The sequence below is a fragment of the Phasianus colchicus genome, chromosome 1 (genome assembly GCF_987193195.1).
Source record: "Phasianus colchicus chromosome 1, bPhaCol1.hap1.1, whole genome shotgun sequence".
Taxonomy (NCBI): Eukaryota; Metazoa; Chordata; class Aves; order Galliformes; family Phasianidae; genus Phasianus; species Phasianus colchicus.
This window is the reverse complement of record NC_143436.1, coordinates 49,879,438-49,898,101: the sequence shown is the minus strand read 5'-3', so window position 1 is coordinate 49,898,101 and position 18,664 is coordinate 49,879,438. Positions and strand designations below refer to the sequence as shown.

The 18,664-nt window shown below is 49.7% G+C and overlaps 2 protein-coding genes across 7 annotated transcripts in view; both read right to left on the bottom strand.

The window, feature by feature from the left end:
- Positions 1–18,107, bottom strand: part of NFAM1 (NFAT activating protein with ITAM motif 1) — a 38,907-nt gene extending 20,800 nt beyond the window's left edge. Inside the window, exons 1-2 of one of the 6 annotated variants that reach the window (XM_090141493.1) lie at positions 17,983–18,107; positions 2,799–2,931 (exon numbers count right to left, since the gene is read on the bottom strand). In XM_090141493.1, the coding sequence (XP_089997619.1) occupies positions 2,799–2,810 (12 nt within the window). In that variant the 5' untranslated portion in view covers positions 2,811–2,931; positions 17,983–18,107. The other 5 variants (XM_090141510.1, XM_090141507.1, XM_090141505.1 and 2 more) reach the window with 5 other exon arrangements.
- LOC116233413 (suppressor of cytokine signaling 1-like) lies at positions 13,008–18,107 on the bottom strand. The gene is made up of 2 exons (XM_090141523.1): positions 17,983–18,107; positions 13,008–14,464 (listed from the first exon to the last, which is right to left on the bottom strand). The coding sequence occupies exon 2, from the start codon at positions 14,396–14,398 to the stop codon at positions 13,760–13,762; it is 639 nt and encodes a 212-aa protein (XP_089997649.1). The 5' UTR covers positions 14,399–14,464; positions 17,983–18,107; the 3' UTR covers positions 13,008–13,759.
- Positions 18,108–18,664: the final 557 nt, after the last annotated feature.

The following is an 18,664-nucleotide window of genomic DNA, read 5'->3' as shown; positions in this document are numbered from 1 at the left end:
TGGGTTCACAGCAGAGGAGCACTATCAAACTAATTCTTTACACGACCACTTCAGCATGAGATCACCTGTTTAGCCTTCGAAATGGAAAACAAATACCTGCACAAGCAGTCAGCACAGAGAAACAGCCCTGCTGTCCTCCCTGCTGCCCAACACTTCCCTCCAGAGGTTAGGTTACTTCAGAGAAAGGCGCTTGTATTGCAGAAGCGAGAACCAGACAGTGCATTCATCTGTAACAGCTGTGATGTTTCAGATTCACACGATGCTGGCCCTGAATCGGCTTCACACTGCAGGCGAACCTTAAAAAAAATCTATTGTAGGGAAATGTAAGGAGAGCCCTTTGAAGAAGAAAACCCTCTCTTTGTGGGAGGATCCTGCCGCCTACACTCATGAAGAGTCTTTGATTTCAATGAAAGCTTGTTTTTAGCTAAGACATCTGCAATGCAACAGCTGAGCAGTGTCTGACTCAAAAAACCCTGATGTCTGAGAGGTCTTTGCTTTTCTCTAGAGAAGTACTTTTAGACTTGAGAGACATTTGCACTGACCACAAGAAACCACTTTGCTGTAACTTCAAGGGTTCCCACTCACACTGGGTGCTGCACTGTGGAAACTGGTGAGGGTGAGGGATGGCTGTGCTGTCTCTTCTAAGATCTGGATAAGCCTGTAGATTGTGCACATTCAAAATCACCCTGTCTGTTGAGTTTGTATGAGCAAGACTTGCTCCAAAACAACCTTCAGTTCATAGCATTTTTCCCCTTGTTCAACCTGGGACAGGTTCTTAGGAGGAAGGGGTCTTGACACAGGGGGGCTGTGCACAGCTGTGACTGCTCTATTCCCCTGAGCCCAGGGACAGCTCCAGTACCTCGAGGAGAGCCCTGACAGATGGGGAGAGGAGCAAGTGGCTCTGTGTGGCTTTGCAAGGCTGGTGCAGCAGCTGCACTCCTCCAGGGAAGGTTTAGCTCAGATTAGCCAAAAGGAACTCCTCTCCCCAAGACACACTGATATGAGCTGCACAGGGCTGGTCTCAGCTGCAAATTGCTCCTCACAGGTCTTAACGCTGAGCAGCAAGGACAATCAAGAGCGGTAACAAGACACTGGGGGCCTACTTGGTATTTCAGATATGTAGGCACAGATCAGGCAGCTGTGGCTCTGGGGGGATGTGGGGTCACAACCATGCTCAGCAGCACTTCTCAGGCCTGAACTGCATCTTCAAGATAGCTGGGGGAGGGAGGGAATAGCTACCTTCCTAAGGAAGAATTCTGCTGAACAGTGAGGGCCTCCTGAGCTCTTATATCGCACTCATCCCCATGGTAGCACAGCTTTGCAATTTCCAGCAATGATGTATTTCTAGAGGACAGAACGTGCTGCTCCTGTCAGTGATGTGTTTTAACTGTTATCAGCATTTATCTGCTTCAGGAATTCAGAGTGATAAGTGGATTAAGTGCGGTAGGTTTGTAGGGCTGCTGGGTCAACATCCTCCTTCTGTCCTTTCCCTTCTCTTCCTATAAACAACCCTGTTACCACTCTAAATGCCAAGTCCTAGAAATACTGCTGTCTGGAATTTTAAGAAATATATAGTTTTGGCATTTCAGAAGAGGTCACATGTAAGACTTCGCTCTAGGATTACTGGCACGGCAGGCAAGAAACACATTCTCTGCTGGAATTTGCTATGGTAGTGCCTGCTGAAAAGAAATGGCTTTGAAATTACTACTCAGCAACTACTAACAGGGTAGCATTCTGTTCCCAAGAGCCTAAAGGGAGCCTGAATCTTTGAATATTAAATTACAATTCCATTGGTTTTGGGGATTCTGGACTGGAGACATAAATGGGAGGAAGATGAGGGAAAGTGGGGGTATTGTGTGTTTCTGTAACCAACCTGGAGCAGGACTGATGCTCCTGAAACTTAGATGGAACAAGCCAGGATAACTGTACCAAAGGAAAAAAATTATAAAGCTTCTAAGGAATGGGTCATTGTAGGATTTGCACCCATACATTACACAGTACACTGCTGCATGTGAGCTGGTCCCTACTGCATGAGAAGGGAACTGTTTGTCCCAATCCAGATTGGTCAGGATCTGTAAGTTTGGTCCCTCCTTTAATGCACCAAAAGTTCACCATTTCCCGAGACTAAGTACAGCATTGGGCCAGATGCAAGCAACAATTTCTGCATGTGGCTGAAAAGCATCTATTAATTCACCCAAGCACTTTCAAAAGCTCATGACAGCGGCCAGCATTCCCAACAGTGAGGAAGAACACATCATTCTGGCTCTCATGAGCAACAAGTTTGGGCAAGCGCTGAACCTACCAGAATTGCCTGTTCACAGCTGTGTCCAATGTATACCCACAAGCAGCAGCACACACATGTGCCCACACATGCCCCCATAGCCTATTTCAGAGAAAGTATTTATTCCAACAAAAAGACTACTGCTAGCCAAGGCAAAAGCAACGTTGCAGAGACCACAACAAAGCCTCTTTATTGCCGTAGTGTTTAACACCACAACCAGCCGTAGGAGAAACACCGCCTGGCGCAGAGATGAGCTGCAGCAATTCAACAAGCCTGACTGCAGCGCCTGCCTGAGAGCTTTTCAGAGCATTCCCCAGCACGGCAGCTCTGGATTCGCTGCCTTGTCAGAGACTGGCTCAATCCCCCACCGCCGCAAACCCAGCCAGCGGCAATGCAGACACACACCTCCGAGGATTCGCAATCTCTTTGACTCCTCTAACCCCGGCCTCTGTGGCTTACAGTTTCCCTCTGGCTGGTGGTAAGAGCGATAGGAGAGCTAGAACAAGCAGGGCCGTACCTCTGCCAGCATTTTACCATCGCTCTGTGTCGAGTGCCTCTCAGCAGGGCTGGATGATGCTGAAGTAAAAGCTGCCAATGCCCTCGCTAGATTCTACCAGTTGAACTGCTCCAGGGAAGAGAACAATCAGCAACTAGAAGGGAAACCAGAAAAAGAAAGGTGTTGACACCACCGTAGGGAAAGGAGGGGGTGCTTTTATGATTCCCTTTCACCAACAAAATGAGTCTGCCTCGCAAATCATCCTGCTTCTGCTCTTTTTCTGTTGCTTTACTGGAAAGATTCCTGGGGACTGAATTATCGCCAGGCGCCTGATGCGCTCGCAGGGGCTCTCGCTTCAACCTGGCAGCGCTCCCCCACAGCTCCCCTCCGCAACCCTCCTTTTGTAGCCTGCGTGACAAGCCGGGGGGCGAGCGGGATTTCACCTCCAAGGAGCCCTTTGACATCTTCCAGGAAAAAAATAAATAAATTCCACCTGGCTCAGCCCCAGAGCCCTCCGGGCTGTGGGAAACACGGGTGAGCAAGAGAATGCCTGGATGCCACAACCCTCGCCCCGGGCGGGAGACAACAATCAGAGTGACCACAAGCGCTGCTCGCAGGCTCGCACCCGCTCTGAGGCAGATGAATGCTCTGCATTGGAGCAGCGGGGCCAGCTGCTGCCTCTCCGAACGCAGCACAGCTCCCTGCACGCCCACAGACACGCAGGAAAGCCCTGGAGGGCGGCGCCGTTGCCCGTTGCCCGCTGCCCACGCCCTCACCCACAAGATGGCGCCGTCGCCCCGGCTCGCGCCGCCCTCAGCCCCGCGCCCTGCCCTGTGGTATCGCGGATGCAGGTGCCGCGGCGGCCTCACGCAGGTCGCTGAAAAGGCAGCGTGTGCAAAAAGCAAATATCCTGCTGGTTTCACCTCGTCCTGCCCCGTCCCTTCCACACACAGAGGTGCCGGCAGTGCCCTGGGTGCTCCCCATCTCGAGCTCTCTGCTCAGCGGCTTCCCAGCCACAGCACCAGAGAAAACGAGCACAACTAGGATTCATTTAAGGCGAAATTAATGCTAATTAACTGTAACCAGCAACTCGCAGTGCAACGTTTATTCGGCACGCTGCAGTTATCACCGTAGCGGTTCGCCCGTGAGGCGAAGGTGAGCAGACGGCGGGATGCAGGAAAGGAAAACATTTTACCCGGGGCTCCGGCACAGCTGCAGCGCTATGAAGCCAACCCCGTCCCGCCGCCTTCTCTTCTCACCTCCCTCCCTCATCACAGCAGCCTTGGGAGCCCTCAATTCCCCACACGTGGCTCTTGCTGCTGTCCCAGCCCGTGTGACCGGAGTGGCCCTGGGGGTGGCAGCCCCATGGCACACGGGGTGAGGTGTGGGAGCCAAAACTCATTTCGCCCTGGCACGGTTTGTCAGTCGCACTCAGAAGCCGTCCCTCCTACGCTGTGGGCACGTTGGAAACTCTTGCCAGCACTGGTGGGGGAGAAGTTTTATTATGAATGAGATTTCTCAACCTCCAGAGGCCTTCTGACAGCAAGTTGGGCCCCCAGCTGGGCGCTAGGTGAGAAAACAGAGATGATCTGTACTCTGATTTTTCCTGGGAAAGCTTCTTACATACTTTCCACCTGAATCAAAACGCTACCAAGCGCTATCGGTGATGCCATGGGGCAGGCACAGGGTGGGTCATGTAGAGCAAGGTGATGGAGCAGCCAATGGCCACAAGACTTGTCCCTGCCAACCACCACCTCACCAGGTGGCCCTTATGGCTGAGCCAGTTGGCTGTGCCAGGCCCGGCTCCCCAGGCCTTGGCAAGCTGCAGCTTCTGCTTGCTGTCAGGTACCTTGCCATGCCCCGTGGTGTGCCTGCAGCTGCACCACACTCCAAGCTTATTCTCTTCCATGAAGTCTCTGTGCTCCCCTGTGCCTAGCCAACATCATTCCCCCCAGCTCCTTCATTTTTCTTTTCTTCCCTTCCTTTGAGAATCAGAGAATCATAGAATGGCTTGGGTTGGAAGGGATCTCAAAGATCATCTAGTTCCAATGTCTTTTAATGTCTTTCTTTCTCTCTCCTTTTTTTTTCTTTTTCTTTTTCTTTTTTTTTTTTTTTGCTTAGCTAGGGCCCCATTCTTGCTGCTCAGCATCTGGCAGCTTTCCAACCAAGGGACCTGCAGCATTCAACACCACCTCTGAGCCAGCAGCCACCCAGTAGCAAACGTGCATGCAGTCACACTCTGCATTGGCTTGGCATTTGCATTGGCCTCCACCAGCTGCTGGGAGGATGGCTGGGGAAGGATTAAGTAGCTAAGTATCTCACTGGCAAATGAAGATGGCTTTCTTTTCTGTTAATTCCTCAGCTTTGCTTTTATTGTGAACTGTGTAGAATACACAGGCTAATGCAGCTGTTCTAGCAAACTCTGCTAGGGTAGAAAAACATCTTTAAGCCACCAGACCCTAGTCTGGCTATCCAAACTAAATAAACCATTCTGGCAAGAGCATTTGTTGGAAGGACCATCTCTTTGCTAGGACTTTTGCCAACATAGAATTGTTTTTCATTCTCAATTTTTCCCCACACCCCAATCCAGATTCCCATCCACCATCAACATCCTGAGCTGACAGGACTACAGGACACAGATTTGGCCTAATGCAAGAGGATCATCATCAAGGTTTTTTTAAACCCTTCTCAAAATTTCTGCATTCAGTTGGAGACAGGTGATGAGAATACAGCTTAAAAGCATAAAAGCGTAATTGCTGACAGAGCTTTTCCCCAGCAGGCACAGCAAGCTGTCTGTCTGAGGAGAAAAAGGCAGAGCAGAGAACAACCTCATGGCCAGGTGAAGCATCAAGCATGTGGCAGGGGAAGTCTGAAAAGGAAGTTATGAACCTCTCTGTGTACTTGGAGGTTGGAGGCTGGCTCTGAGCCCACCTCAGCCCCTCTAGTGGAAGGAGTGCGGCTGCATAGGATAATAAATAAATCTGAATAAATGTGAAAGTCCTGTCTGTGTGGAGAAATGCTATCAACGCGAACATGTGCATGGAGCTATGTACATGGATACCGTAGCAGGGCTCAGACTCCTTCTATGGCTAAATATATTTCCATTTGCTCTTTACGTATGTATTTGCAGATATGTTCACACACACACACATTTTCTGTAAAGCCCAGTACTAGCACCTGTGGCTTTGGTTTGCCTGAGCCAGTCCCCTCGGCCCCCCATGGCCCCAGCAGTCATGTGGGAGCCTCTGCACTGTGGCTGGGCCCATGACTTCTCCCACTGCCCCCTCCCCACTCTGCTTCTGCTGGGGAGAGACTTCCCCACCCTGCCACTGTTTCCTTTATTATCTCTGCCCAGCTGTGGTTTATAAGTTGTTTAAATCTTTTCTAGGAACAGATAAGAGATCACAATTACCCAGAATCCAAAAACGCAGACAGCTTGAAATGTGGTTAGGCTCTGCCCTACTTTCATTGAGCTAAGAGCAAGGCTCTGCTGAGGTGCTTGGGGAGAGGTGGAGAAAAGAGAAAGATCCACCTCAGCAAACCGCCCCTTCCCTCCCTCCTTCCTGAAACAAGTTTCCCCGCCAAAAAACCTGCTGCATCTGTTCAAACCACCCTGCCCGCTCCTCCTGGCTGCCCTGGGACCTCCAGGCAGCAGAAAGAGCAAAGCTGCCCAGGGAGATGGTGGCTGAGCAGGGGGCTGTGGTGCACCACCATCTGTCCAAGCTGAGCTCGGTGCATGGATGGTGTTCATCAATCCAGGGGTGGGATGAGGTTGGCAGGGCAGGGAGTGCTGCAGGTTAAGTGTGATGTATCACCAGAAGTTTTACCATCCATACACTCAGTGGCGCAGTGGGAAGCCGCAGAGGTGGAGTGGGTCTGGGACTTCCCTCCTGTGAGAAATCCCCTCCCCGGGAAGTCCGCACTCAGTTACAGAGCATTGCTACACCACACCATCAGCCACTAGCTGAGGGTAAAGCTTTCAGGATCCTGCAGCACTCAGGGAGGAGATACTGCTGACAAAATGCTAGAGGCCATCTTCCTTCTCTCTGTGGTCCCAGCTGCTCATAGATACGCACCTGCAGCTCTGTAACCTTGTCTGAAGTAAAAAATATCTTCTAAGTGATTCCACCTACATTACTTCAGCTACAGAGCAGTATACAGACAGACAAACCAGTAGCAACCACTAATATTTTAAAGATGCTTCTCCATCCTGCTTGAAAGTGAATGTATCAAAACAAGGATGAGAGCAGCAGGTGAGTATTTTTGTAGGTGTTTTGTTAGTGGTAGCAACAGAGAAATTTCAGGAGAAGTGTCTGCTGTGGTCAGGGCCAAAGAGGGATACTAAAGAGGGCATTGTCTGAAAGATGATACAATCCAAGATCATTATGGTATTTATTAATACCATTTACAGGGCCTGACTTGTGTAGCCTTGGAAGGAAAAATGAAAAAAATGCCAGCAAACACATTATGTTCTTCTGCAAGAAGTTGTTTCATCCTATTGAAAATCTTTGTTAGAAAGAATGATGAGAATGGTAATAATAAGGCACTATAATTATACCTGATCTTTCTATAATCTCTCTCTCTGCAGAGTTCAGGAGCACTTTACTGCTATTATTGGATTTGAACAGTCCCATCTGGATAGCATACGACTGATTTGTTTGCATGGCTTATTTTAGGTATTTCAGCACACACATTAGAACTGCCTTTATAGCTGGCCCATCCCCTGCACAGTGTCTAAGAGCAGCAAGCGATCCCATCCCAATGTCTTGGAGAGCTCTTTGCAGTCCAAGGTCCAGAGAAGCCCCCAGTCCTTCTCCACCCAACCCAGTACTCCATAACAATCGATGAAACCATTCTTGTGGCATCCAAACAAGCAAGAAACTCTATCACATCTAAGAATGCAGCCACTGCAGAAGTTCTTGGGTGTGAAGCAGGGCACTTGATAATGGATTGCACCAGGACCAGGAGAGAAAACAGATGAAAATCCAAATAATTTGGCCCAAGATTAAAAATATTACTATAAAGAAATGAGAGTTTTAAAAAATCAATAAAAATGAGATACAAAAAAATATGGTTTACATAAACGAACTGTTTTCTGCCTGAAATTTGCAGCTGTTTGTCACTAACTTACAGCACAGGGAATGCCCCTTGCAGATTGAGTCCCCATAAAACTTAACAAATACATGTTGCCTCACTATTTCTCTGCTTTTAGTGCTTTCCAGGGGATATTTTTTCCTCCTGTGAACTGGAGCAAAGACTTCTCCCTGCTGACCAACTGGAAGCAAGTTGGATGCAGCCCATATCCTTCCTCCCACCTTCCGTGTATCTCCACATCTGCCCAGACAGGTGACATTTCCAAAGCCTAACCATTCTCAAGGCTGTGGGCACATTGTCTTAAGCATCTTAAATGGAATTGCCAGCCTTGCCTGAAGCTTTTCCCCACTTTCATTTTTCCATTTTGAAGTAGCACATCCTTGCTTTCATTCTCTTAGATTCTTCACAGACGTCTTTCTCAATTTGTTTACTTCTGGTTTATTTTTAAAAGACAAACCCCCAATGGACATAAGCTCTCAAGTCACTTCTGAAAACACTGTCTTGTCTGTAAGTGCTTTGTTTGTGATCCTTTCCAGTCCTTGAGGCTATTGTTTATGAGCTGGAAGGCATCTACACTTAGGCTAATCATGCCGAATGCCAGCAATTCCCCCAGCGTGATTTGATGCACAAGCCAGTGGGAGCATGGTTTGTTGTGATTACGTTTACTGCAGAAAACCCGTGTTTGCTCACACCAGCCTCACAAAATGAGGGGGTCTCATCCAAAATCTTCTGAGGCAAACAGCAATCTGGTCACTGATTTCAGTGGCATCTGGGAGCAGCTGGAAGGTCTGCAACTCTGCCAGCAAGAGTGGCAATGCAGAGGAGTTGCCCAGGAGCGACACCGATCTTCCTTTAACTGTTTGCTCAGAGTGGGATGCAGATCTAAGAGGCTGCCACTGCTGTGTGGTATTTTCTTCTTCCTCACTGCACAACATATTTGAAGCTCCTTTCTAACCCAGTCTGTGCACTGGGCAGAGCTGTTCCAGCTGTCACTTGGGTCTGAGGTTGTCCTCTGCTTCTGACCTTCCTACCCAGAGAATCACAGAATCACAGATTCACAGAATGGTGGGGTTGGAAGAGACCTCAAAGCCCACCCAGTCCCACCCCGTGCTGTGTGCAGGGCAGCCACCCCACAGCTCAGGCTGCCCAGGGCCCCATCCAACCCGGCCTTGAATCTCCAGGGGTGGGGCACCCACAGCTCTCTGGGCAGCCTGTGTAAAAACTCGCCTCCCAGTATCTAACTTAAACCTCCCCTCTTTCAGTTTAAAGTGATTCCCCCTTGTCCTGTCCTGTCACTATCAGACATCACGTGAACAAATACCTCCTTTTGTTTCACACTCACACTCGAGTATCTGATTGGCTGCTTCCTTGTTTTTGTTTTTTTTGTTTTTGGTTTTTTTTTTAAGAAAACACATTCAGCCTCCTACTCCATGTCACTTATGCTTTGCAGACCTCTGGCTCAGACCTCCCTGATCAGAAGTCCAAGCCAACAGAGCCAGCCACTACGGGGAGGCAGTTGGAAGTGCTCTGCTCTGCCTGCATCAAAATGGCAGTGCTGCTGCCCCAGCTGAGATCACAGGAGCAGAGAGCACGCTGGGACCTGGCAGCTCTGCAGGGAGGCAGCTGGGGATGCTGCCGGTCTCCTTTGACACCTGCTCTCCCTTTGATGGCTGTCTGCCCTCTGCAGCCCTGCCTTTGTGCCAGGCAATGGCAGAAAGCTCCGCCGTGCACAGCACTTTGCAAATGCCAAACGTCTAAGGGATTGCTGCAAAATGAGCTCAGACAAAATAGTCAGATTCCCCTAACCAAGGTATCCTTGCAAATTGAGACTTCTAGCACGTTTAAAGGTCAGTGTCTAAAGGAGGGCTATAAGAGACCAGGGAAAAGACACTTCAGCAGAGTCTGTTGTGATAAGACACAGAGATATGGTTTCAAACTAAACAAGGGGAGGTTTACACTGGAAGAAGTGTTTTACCATCAGGGGATAAGGCACTGGCAAAGGCTGCCCAGAGAGTTGGTAGATCCCTGTCCCTGGAGACATCCAAGGCCAGGCTGGAGGAGCTCTGAGCACCCTGATCGAGCTGTGGGTGATTCTGTTCATTGCAGGGGGGTTGGACCAGATGGACTTTAATGGTCTCTTCCAGCTCAAACTTTAATTCCATGATTCTATGATAATGATGGACTTACATATTTTATGCAGGATGTCAGGGCAAGAGCCCTAACCAAGGCACTGCTGTGGGTATGCAGGAGGTTTTGTTCTGAAGCTTGCCTGCATAGGAGCGCTCATTTCCAGACAGTGAATATGCTGAAATGTTAATGCATTTTTTTAAACATGTTTGCACAAAACTTATGTGTTTGGGTGAATTTTGATGCTCTGAGGCAGAGCCCTAATGCAATACAGACCCTTATGTCAGAGGTAATCAAGTGTTATTACAAGAGCTGCTGGCCGTGGGGCCCCTCCTGCATGCACACAGGGGTACATATGGAAATCATTAACAAGTTTCAGCAGAGGATTTTGGGAAATTAACCCTTGCGACCCCAGAGCAGTGCTGGCAGGCAGCAGATGAGGAGCAGCTTCCCACTGGGACTGATCCAGCCCCGGGCAACCTGGCAAAGGGGCCAGACCTCTCCATTCGGGCTGTGAGGATGAATGGTTGAAGGAAACCATCTGCAGGGCTGTGTAAGCTTCCTCAGCAAACTGAAACGAGTCAGCTGGAGAAATGTGTAACATAGCGTATAAAAATGCAAACCATTTTCTTCTAGTCCCTGAACGGTGCTTGTGGGGTTGTGAGGAAGTTTGTAATTTCTTTATAAGCTCCTTTAGGAGCCACCAAACGCAGCGCTTGGATGTGGGCCACGATGTGCTGCTCTGTGTGGCTCAGGGGCAGGGTGGCTGCAGCCAACATATCCCACCCACTGCTGGGAGCCCATGGATGTCACCAGCAGTCACTCCTCGGATGTAAACTCTTCTGATTTTACTCTGTGTACCTTTTTTTGCATCCAGAGTACAAGGAGAAGGGCTTCTGGCCCCCTCTGTAAAGCTGGCCACATCTGATGCATTTCTCACATTCTTGTTCTTCCCAAATTGGTTTCTTTTCTCGCACCAGTCCTGATTCAAGACGTGCCCTCTCCTCTGGGATAATGAGGGTAGGCATCATAATGTGCTTTAAACTTTCATAATGTAACAATACTTGGCAGTCATTCACTGCTTTTCATCCTCAGATCTCAAATCAATTTGCTACAGCCCTGCATGGAATTGACTTACTTGTAAGACACAGACAAGTACTTGCTGCGCAATTAAAAAAAAAAAAAAAAAAAGAACACAATAAAGTAGATTTTATTAAAACCCAGACTACATCTTCCTCCCTTGGTGTGATTTTCCTCAAGCACAGCCCTGGCCACAAACGCGGCTGTTCCGCAGCCCTCGGCCACGCAGCCCAAGATGCTCATTTCAGGCCAAATGAGAGCAGTTCATCACCAGGTCAGCGCGATCCAGTCAGAAAGCTCTTCCCTCAGCGAGTTATAACTGCTGCCATAAAACAGAAGCATTTCTGTGCTCGGCTGTAAATGGTGAAGAAATGAGCCAAACGCTTTCCCACTACCCCCAGTTTAGGAAGGGAGGGAGGGAAGGCAGCTAACACGCCCCAAATATGAAAGGAGTGAGGAGAAGGGCAGGAGACATGGCTTCAACCCCTGGGTGGGCAGAGGGAGGGGAACACACTAATCTGACCCACCAGGACTTCCCCTGAAAGCCAGCGCATTGCCCAAAGCCACCCAAGGGGCTGGCAGGGTGGGCAGAGGTAACAAGAGTGCATCTAGTTGGGTCTTGAAGACTTCCAAGCATGTAGACTGTGCAGCTTCTCTGGGCAACCTGCCCTCAAATGGATTCCCCCATCCTATCCAGCCTGGACTTGTTTCCATCCTTGTGTCTCCTTCTCCCACCAGGCAATGCTGTGGCGAGCATCACTCCTTGCTGACCCCCTCACAGGTATAGGCAAGTTGCTCGTAGGTCCTCCAAAGCCATCTACTCCCCAGTCTGAACAAACCCAGCTCCCTCAGCCTCTTCTCACAGGGCAGTGCTGCAGCCCTGAGCATCTTGGGGTCATACCTCTGAGCTCACTCCAATTTGCGATATTTTTGTTGCAACAGAGAGCCCCAAACTAGATTTAATATTCTAAACGGGGTCTAATGAGCAGCCAGTACAGTGAGATAATCACTCCCTCACCCACAGCTGTAGTGCCACCAGACTGCCCCATCCCTCCCTCAGGCTGGCAAGGGGATGGATCCCCCCACAGCACTAATTCAGCAGCCTTGGATCACAAGGCAGAGCTTCGGGAGGAGGGCAGGACCTCACTGCCAGCAGCACGGCAGAAGTCTCTTGAGATTAATTCAGCGTCCAAAGAGCTCCTGCCATGAATAATGCACCGTATCTCTCTCTGCTCTGGCTGCACATAGTGGTTCCTCAGATAAGACACCTAAAGCCAAGAGAGCAAATTCAGGGTCACATCTTTCTGCATTTGGTATTTTTTCCCTGTGCAGGTCTGAAGGGGAAAGGCAGAGTGAGCACAGCAGTCTGCTCACACAGCATGCTTGTGGAAGCCAATTCCTTCCTGATCCCATTCAGGTGTTCTCTTTTACAGTATCCAAACACACTGAACTCCTTCCACGTAGCTGCTTTTAGTTGTGTGTTTTCAAGGATATCAAACCCACCTGAACCCTAAAATAAATCAACAATGCTAAGATTTTTCCTAGTCCTATTAAATCCGTCTCTGTCCCACACACTCCTTGCAGTTACAGCTCACTGATGCTGTGCCATGCTCTAGGATCTCAAAACACCAGTGTTTCCTTCAAACACTCAGTTCAGGTCTGAAGACACTAAAAATGCTTCTAAAAATTTTACCCCTACATTTTCAGGAATTATCTTATGTTCATAAAATTCTTATTTCATTGCAAGGTGAACTACACCTACTGTTCCCAGCTAGGACCATTCCTTTATGTACTGCATCTGCTCTTCAAAAGAAATTCCCTTGTTCAGGTGCAGTTTGATTACCATGCCTCTGCAGTAGATTAATGGGGTTTCCAGCAATGCAAGGGAAAGAAAACATCACTGTGTATCTGTTGGCTTTTAAAAATAAGTATAAAAACATGTTTATTAAAATTTAGAAGTTGTATAAAAAATTCTTTGCCTCTTCTTGAGGCAAGACAAAACACCCATAGATGGCAGCAGCATACTATCAGATGAGGACAAGAGGCTCTGGACTGGGTCTGCTCACACCCTGCAGGGCAGAACCGACCTCAGACCTGCCTCCAAGGAGCACAATGCCCGTAGTATAAAGTAACTCATCTGCACTCCCAAAAACCTGTTCAAATAAAGCAATGCAGAAGCCACTCAAGCTGCACGTATTGTACACGGCTGCAATGTTTTTTCCCCAAAAGTGCTGATCTCTGAAGGGGCAGGTTTTGCATTTGTGCTCAGGCACAGCCACGTGGTCTCCTGTTAACATGTGGCCTCCAGTTAGCTTGTGGCCCATGCCCACCGATACTCGGGATGCAGCACTGTGGGGCCAAGCGGCTTCATGAAGGCACACTGGCAGCATAAACTAGCTTAGGCACTTTGGGTAGTGGGGCTGACCTGGCAGGACAGGCAGCTCGCCCTGTTCTCAAGCTTATTAGTCATGACTGGAGCCAAGAGCAGGACTTGGGGGTGGGAAGAGCTGCTCTTCAGGCTTGGCTTCACCCCAGCCATATGGGGGAAGCTCAGGCATATTGTGCATGTTTGAAGACACAGCTTTTGCAGCCAGTGGGTGCAGGCACCTTGCCCCTCTGAGCAGTCAGCCCTGCCCCTCCAGCGTGGCCATGCGCATCCCTTCGCCTCCACACACCCGGCATCATCTCCTAGTGCTGGCTGTAGAGGGGTTGGGGACCACGCTCCCATCCAGGGGTGACACTGCCGCCTCCCGTGGGCACGTCCGCATGGCAGCAGTGGGATCGGGCAGGTGCCGCTGGCACAGTTCTCGCAGCGTGGGCACAGTCCGGCGGCTCCGGCACAAGGGCTCAGAAAAGACCAGAGGAGTTCCCCCCATCTCATCAAAGTGCAAGGGATTGTTGCGGGTCCCCGCCACCACCAGCTCCAGCAGCCGGACCACGCAGTCCGAAAACCAGTTCTTCAGACGGAAATAGCCCTCTTGGAAAGAGATGCGCAGGCTGACGGGCCCAGCCGGCATCCGCACGCTCAGGCTGAACAAGCAATTCCCCTGCGAGCTGTCCCGCACCAGGTAGGTGCCGACGGGCTCCCGCTGCAGCTTGGCATGGGCCTCCCCGACGGACAGCGGGCCCCAGTAGAAGTCACTGGCCTGGAGGATGTTAAGGGATCGCTCCAGGACCTCCCACTCGCAACTGCGAAACATTCGGAAGCGATCAGGCAAGCCGGGCGGTGCGGGGCTGGGGAGAACGCTCCGATGCTGCCTTTGCAGACAAGCAACAGTGGCGCGTGTGTTTTGCAGATCATCTGGCCTCCCTCTGATCATCTCTCAAAGAGCCCATGGATCCCAGGGAGACGCTGCATTTACCATGCTCTCTCTGTCACCTCCAGCCTGCAGGAGAGAAGCAGAGTGAGGCAAACCCCTACATCCTCACACTGAGCAAGTGAGAACATTTCACAGGGAGGAAAGCCGTGGTGTGCCACCAACCCACAGCTGTAGATACACCAAGCAAATACAAGCAGGAGAGACTCCAGCTGGGCCACACCAGTGCAAGGGACCAGGTTACAGTACTGCATCCATTGGGTTCATACATTTCACATCTAGGGGCTTCTCAGCACATCCTTTAGGCTGGCTTGTATCTAGCAGATCTCATTACTTTGTGATTTCCCTCTTTTGGGTGGCCAGGGGCTTTTCAGAGTGGCCTTGAGTCTGGCAAGAGGAAATGAGTTCCCAACTGAGAAGAATTCCCCAAGCAAGAGGGTATCTTTCATTTTGGCATTCAGTAACCCCTCAGATAGAACAGACAGCATGATCCATAAGCAACAACAGACGGAACAAGCCCTTCCTACCAAAGCCCAGGAACCATTCCCTTATATCAGGATGCTCCAAGATCCAATCTGCAAGAAATCCAGGTCCACACCTCAAGTGCTGTGTTCAGTTTTGAGCTCCTCACTACAAGACACCGATGCCCCAGAGCATGTCCAGAGAATAGCAGTGGAGCTGTAAAGGGTCTGTAGCACAAGTCTGATGGGGAGTAGCTGAGGGGATTGGGGTTGCTCAGTCTGGAGAAGAGGAGGTTCAGGGGAGACCTCACTCTTCAAAGTGACCTGAAAGGAGGTTGTAGCAAAGGGGAGGTTGGCCTCTTCTCCTGGGAAACAGCGATAGGACAAGATGGAATGGCCTCAAATTGCACCAGGGGAGGTTCCAGTTGGACATTAGGAACAATTTCTTCTCAGAAGCAGTAATTGGAACAGGCTGTCCAGGGATGTGGTTGAATCACTGTCTCTGGAGGTGTTCAAGAAAGGGAAAGATGTCACACTGAGGTACGTGGTCTAGAGCAGTCACAGACATGGGCTTGTGGTTGGACTCAATGGTTTTATTGGACTTTCCAACCTAATAATTCTATGATTCTATGAAATGCATCTCCATCAGCTTCAGAGCTGCCACAAATGAGAGCACCTGTGCTGACACCAGACTCTGATGATGCCCTAGGAGCATTTCTGCTCAGGACCATCCACTCTGCTTGTGCTGCAGGGATATCTCCCTACTGTTTGCGGGTGCTGCTGCCCTCTCCCAGCCACCGTCCTCAGCTCCCGTGCTGCCTTTTCTCCACCACTGGAGGCACTCAAGTCCAAGTTGGATGGGGCCCAGGGCAGCAAGACCTGGTGGGTGACAGCCCTGCCCACAGGAGGGGTTGGAGCCGGGTAGGATTTGAGGTTCCTTCCAGCCCACACCATTCTGTGACTATGATTCTATGATTCAGGCAGGTGCCCTCCCTCGCTGTCTCAACCCCGCTCATCTCCTGGGCCTCATGTTGACACCAGACTGTCTGCTTTTGGAAAACAGAGCCCTGTACCCAGTGTTGCCATCAGCCATCCATCCAAGTCACTTCAATTATTAAAAAAATACGTTTTCTCTGTGTGTGTGTAAGTATATATATATACATAAACATAGAAACCACAGCCCCGAGCCAGAGGCTCGCTCTGTGTGAGAAGCGGAGCTGTCACATACCACTTCCCCAGGCCTGACAAGTCAGTCGCTCACCGCCAAGCCCTGCCCTCGGTCCCTTGACACACTCCATTAACCCAGTCACAGTCGCTGGCAGCACAGCCATGCTCGGAGCAGTCCCAAGGCTGTGGTCCAGCAGCCTATGCCCCTTCCCCAGTGGGCCCCACTGTGGCCACTGGCTCACTAGGGAACACAGGGACCCAGAGGTGCCCAGCAGCACGCTGCCTGGGGTCATCTTTTCTCTCCTCATTCCTCTTGCAATACTCAGCAGTGGTATCAATAATGCCACTGTCAGGCATCTCTCTATTGCAGGGCCATACACCCTGTCTGGCCTCCATATGCCCTGTCCAAGCCTGGGAAGCCTCTTCAGTGGCACTCTGTTTTCTACCCTGTGATTTGCAGACCACAACATCCCTGGCACTGCTATGAACACCGCTGATCCTGCTCTCAAGCCACGTGTTGCTGTGGGAGGGAAATTCCACCCTGAAAAAGGTGGGAGGGGGAGGAAGGTGTTAATCAAGCTGGGTTTTTTCTTTTCCATTAAAAACAAACAAACAACAACAAAAAAAAGCCAGCTGAAAGGCTCTCGGAGGGTTCAACCAGTCAGAATAAATCTTAGGGGAATCTGATTTGGCGAGCAGTACACAAGCAAGGCAACACGTGCAGCCATTAGGGCAATCTGTCACCACCAAAGTCTTAGCATTGCAGGCACCACAAGAAGCTGCAACATCTCCGACCCTTTCCTTTTCCTCTCCGATGGCTAAGAAAGCTATAGAGCATTTTACATTAGTTAAGAAAAGGGGGAAAAAGGTAGCACTCCTGCTAAGAGCCTTCAAAGGCTTCAGCTGTGATGGGACCAAGAAGGAGCCCCACTCCCACCAGCAGCCACCCCTCCCAAAAGGCAACTTCTCTTGGGTACAAATCAAAGCTTTAGGTCTAGATAGGACAATAAATCCCAACAGGAAAACGGAAGCAGGCAGATGTCTTTCATTTTCAGACAACTATAAAAACAACAAATAAATAGATGATAAGTGAGGCTGGAACACCCTGATGTAACTGTAGGTGTCCCTGTTCACTGCAGGGAGTTGGATCAGATAGCCTTTAAGAGTTCCCTTCTAACTCAAACGATTCTGTGATTGTATGACTTGTTTAAGGCTGTAGACACTGTTTGACAAAACAGGAAAACAACTGTTTGTCCCACTTTTCAACCTTGAGTCACTCTCCCAAGTCCTTTAAGAAAAATCCACTGCTACTAGAAGTCTGGCTGACTAAGAACCGAGACTGTGTCATCATTTCAAATTCAAAGTAAGTGCAAAAATAGCACCCTCATAGCGCACTGACTTGGTTTGAAGTCTACACGTGGGTCATATCTTCAGACAGCATGAGTTTGTTTAGCTTCAGTGTCCCAGCTCCACAGATGACTGGCTGGCAGGGTACTGTTAGCCCACTACAAATACTTATTAGTATCACTTTTAAGGTTCATCTGATTTGCCATACCAAGATTTGTTTTCTTTCCCCACTGCCAAACAGCACCCAAAAGCCCAAGAACATTGCTGCCCCCATACTATAAGAACAGCACTTACAGCCAAAGCAACATCTCCAAAACACCGGTGTCCCACTGGTTGAAAGGCTGGACAAGTTTCCCAGGCCTTCCAATCTGCTGCAAGTTCAAGAGCTTTTCAAAACAAGTGCTCTTGACACAGGGCATTCTGCCTTCTTCCTGACTCACTATCCAGGCAAAGCCACACATTTCATGTATGGAGACGGTGAAGCAGGAAGCTGTGTACAGCTGCTGTGTAAGCCAGCCCTGGGGCTGGATACAGCTGGCATGCTCAATGGTGGCTTCAAGCACTTGGAAAGGACTCATTCCCACACTTTTCTTTCTTGAAGGGCTCACTTACCTCTTGAAATTTACCATCCATAGGGAAGAGCTGCTAGATGTCAGGCCTGCAATTGGTCCCAAGTCAGGAGCTTTGATGCAGCAATGATGAGTTTTTGCAAAGCTTTCCCTGAGAGTGCATCCATCCTTTGGAAAGAAAGAGATGCCCATCAAACAGATGACTGAGCCCTTTAGTTGGCTGTAATATGGGTGTGAAATGCAACAAATCTGGAGATGGTTGCTCCACCTCAACCTCCTTACTCTGTATGACCGTAGAAGGGTTTATACAGCACTTCAGATAGCAACAGAAACATTATTATTATTGCTGCAACCAAAGCCACAATGTGTTTAACTACCAGACAGCTCACAGATGTCCTAAGGACAAATGCAAAGACCTTACCACTGTCATCATCTTTAGGAAGCAGAACCCATAAAAACCAAGTGTGAAGAGATGATGGCAACAGGAAAAAGCTTTAGGATTTGTATTAGCAATCTCAAGCTTGCACTCAACAGAAGGCACAACAGTTAGAGCAACCCATCTGAAAGCATGCAGCCAATCCTCACCGCAACCCCTGGTACAAGAAGGGTGCCCGGGGCCATCCCAATGTCAATCACAGCTCCTCCCACACAGTGTGGCCATGGGGAAACTGCAGCTCCTGCTATCTTTTATGCCATGGCCATAAATTAGAGCCTGGTGCAAGAGT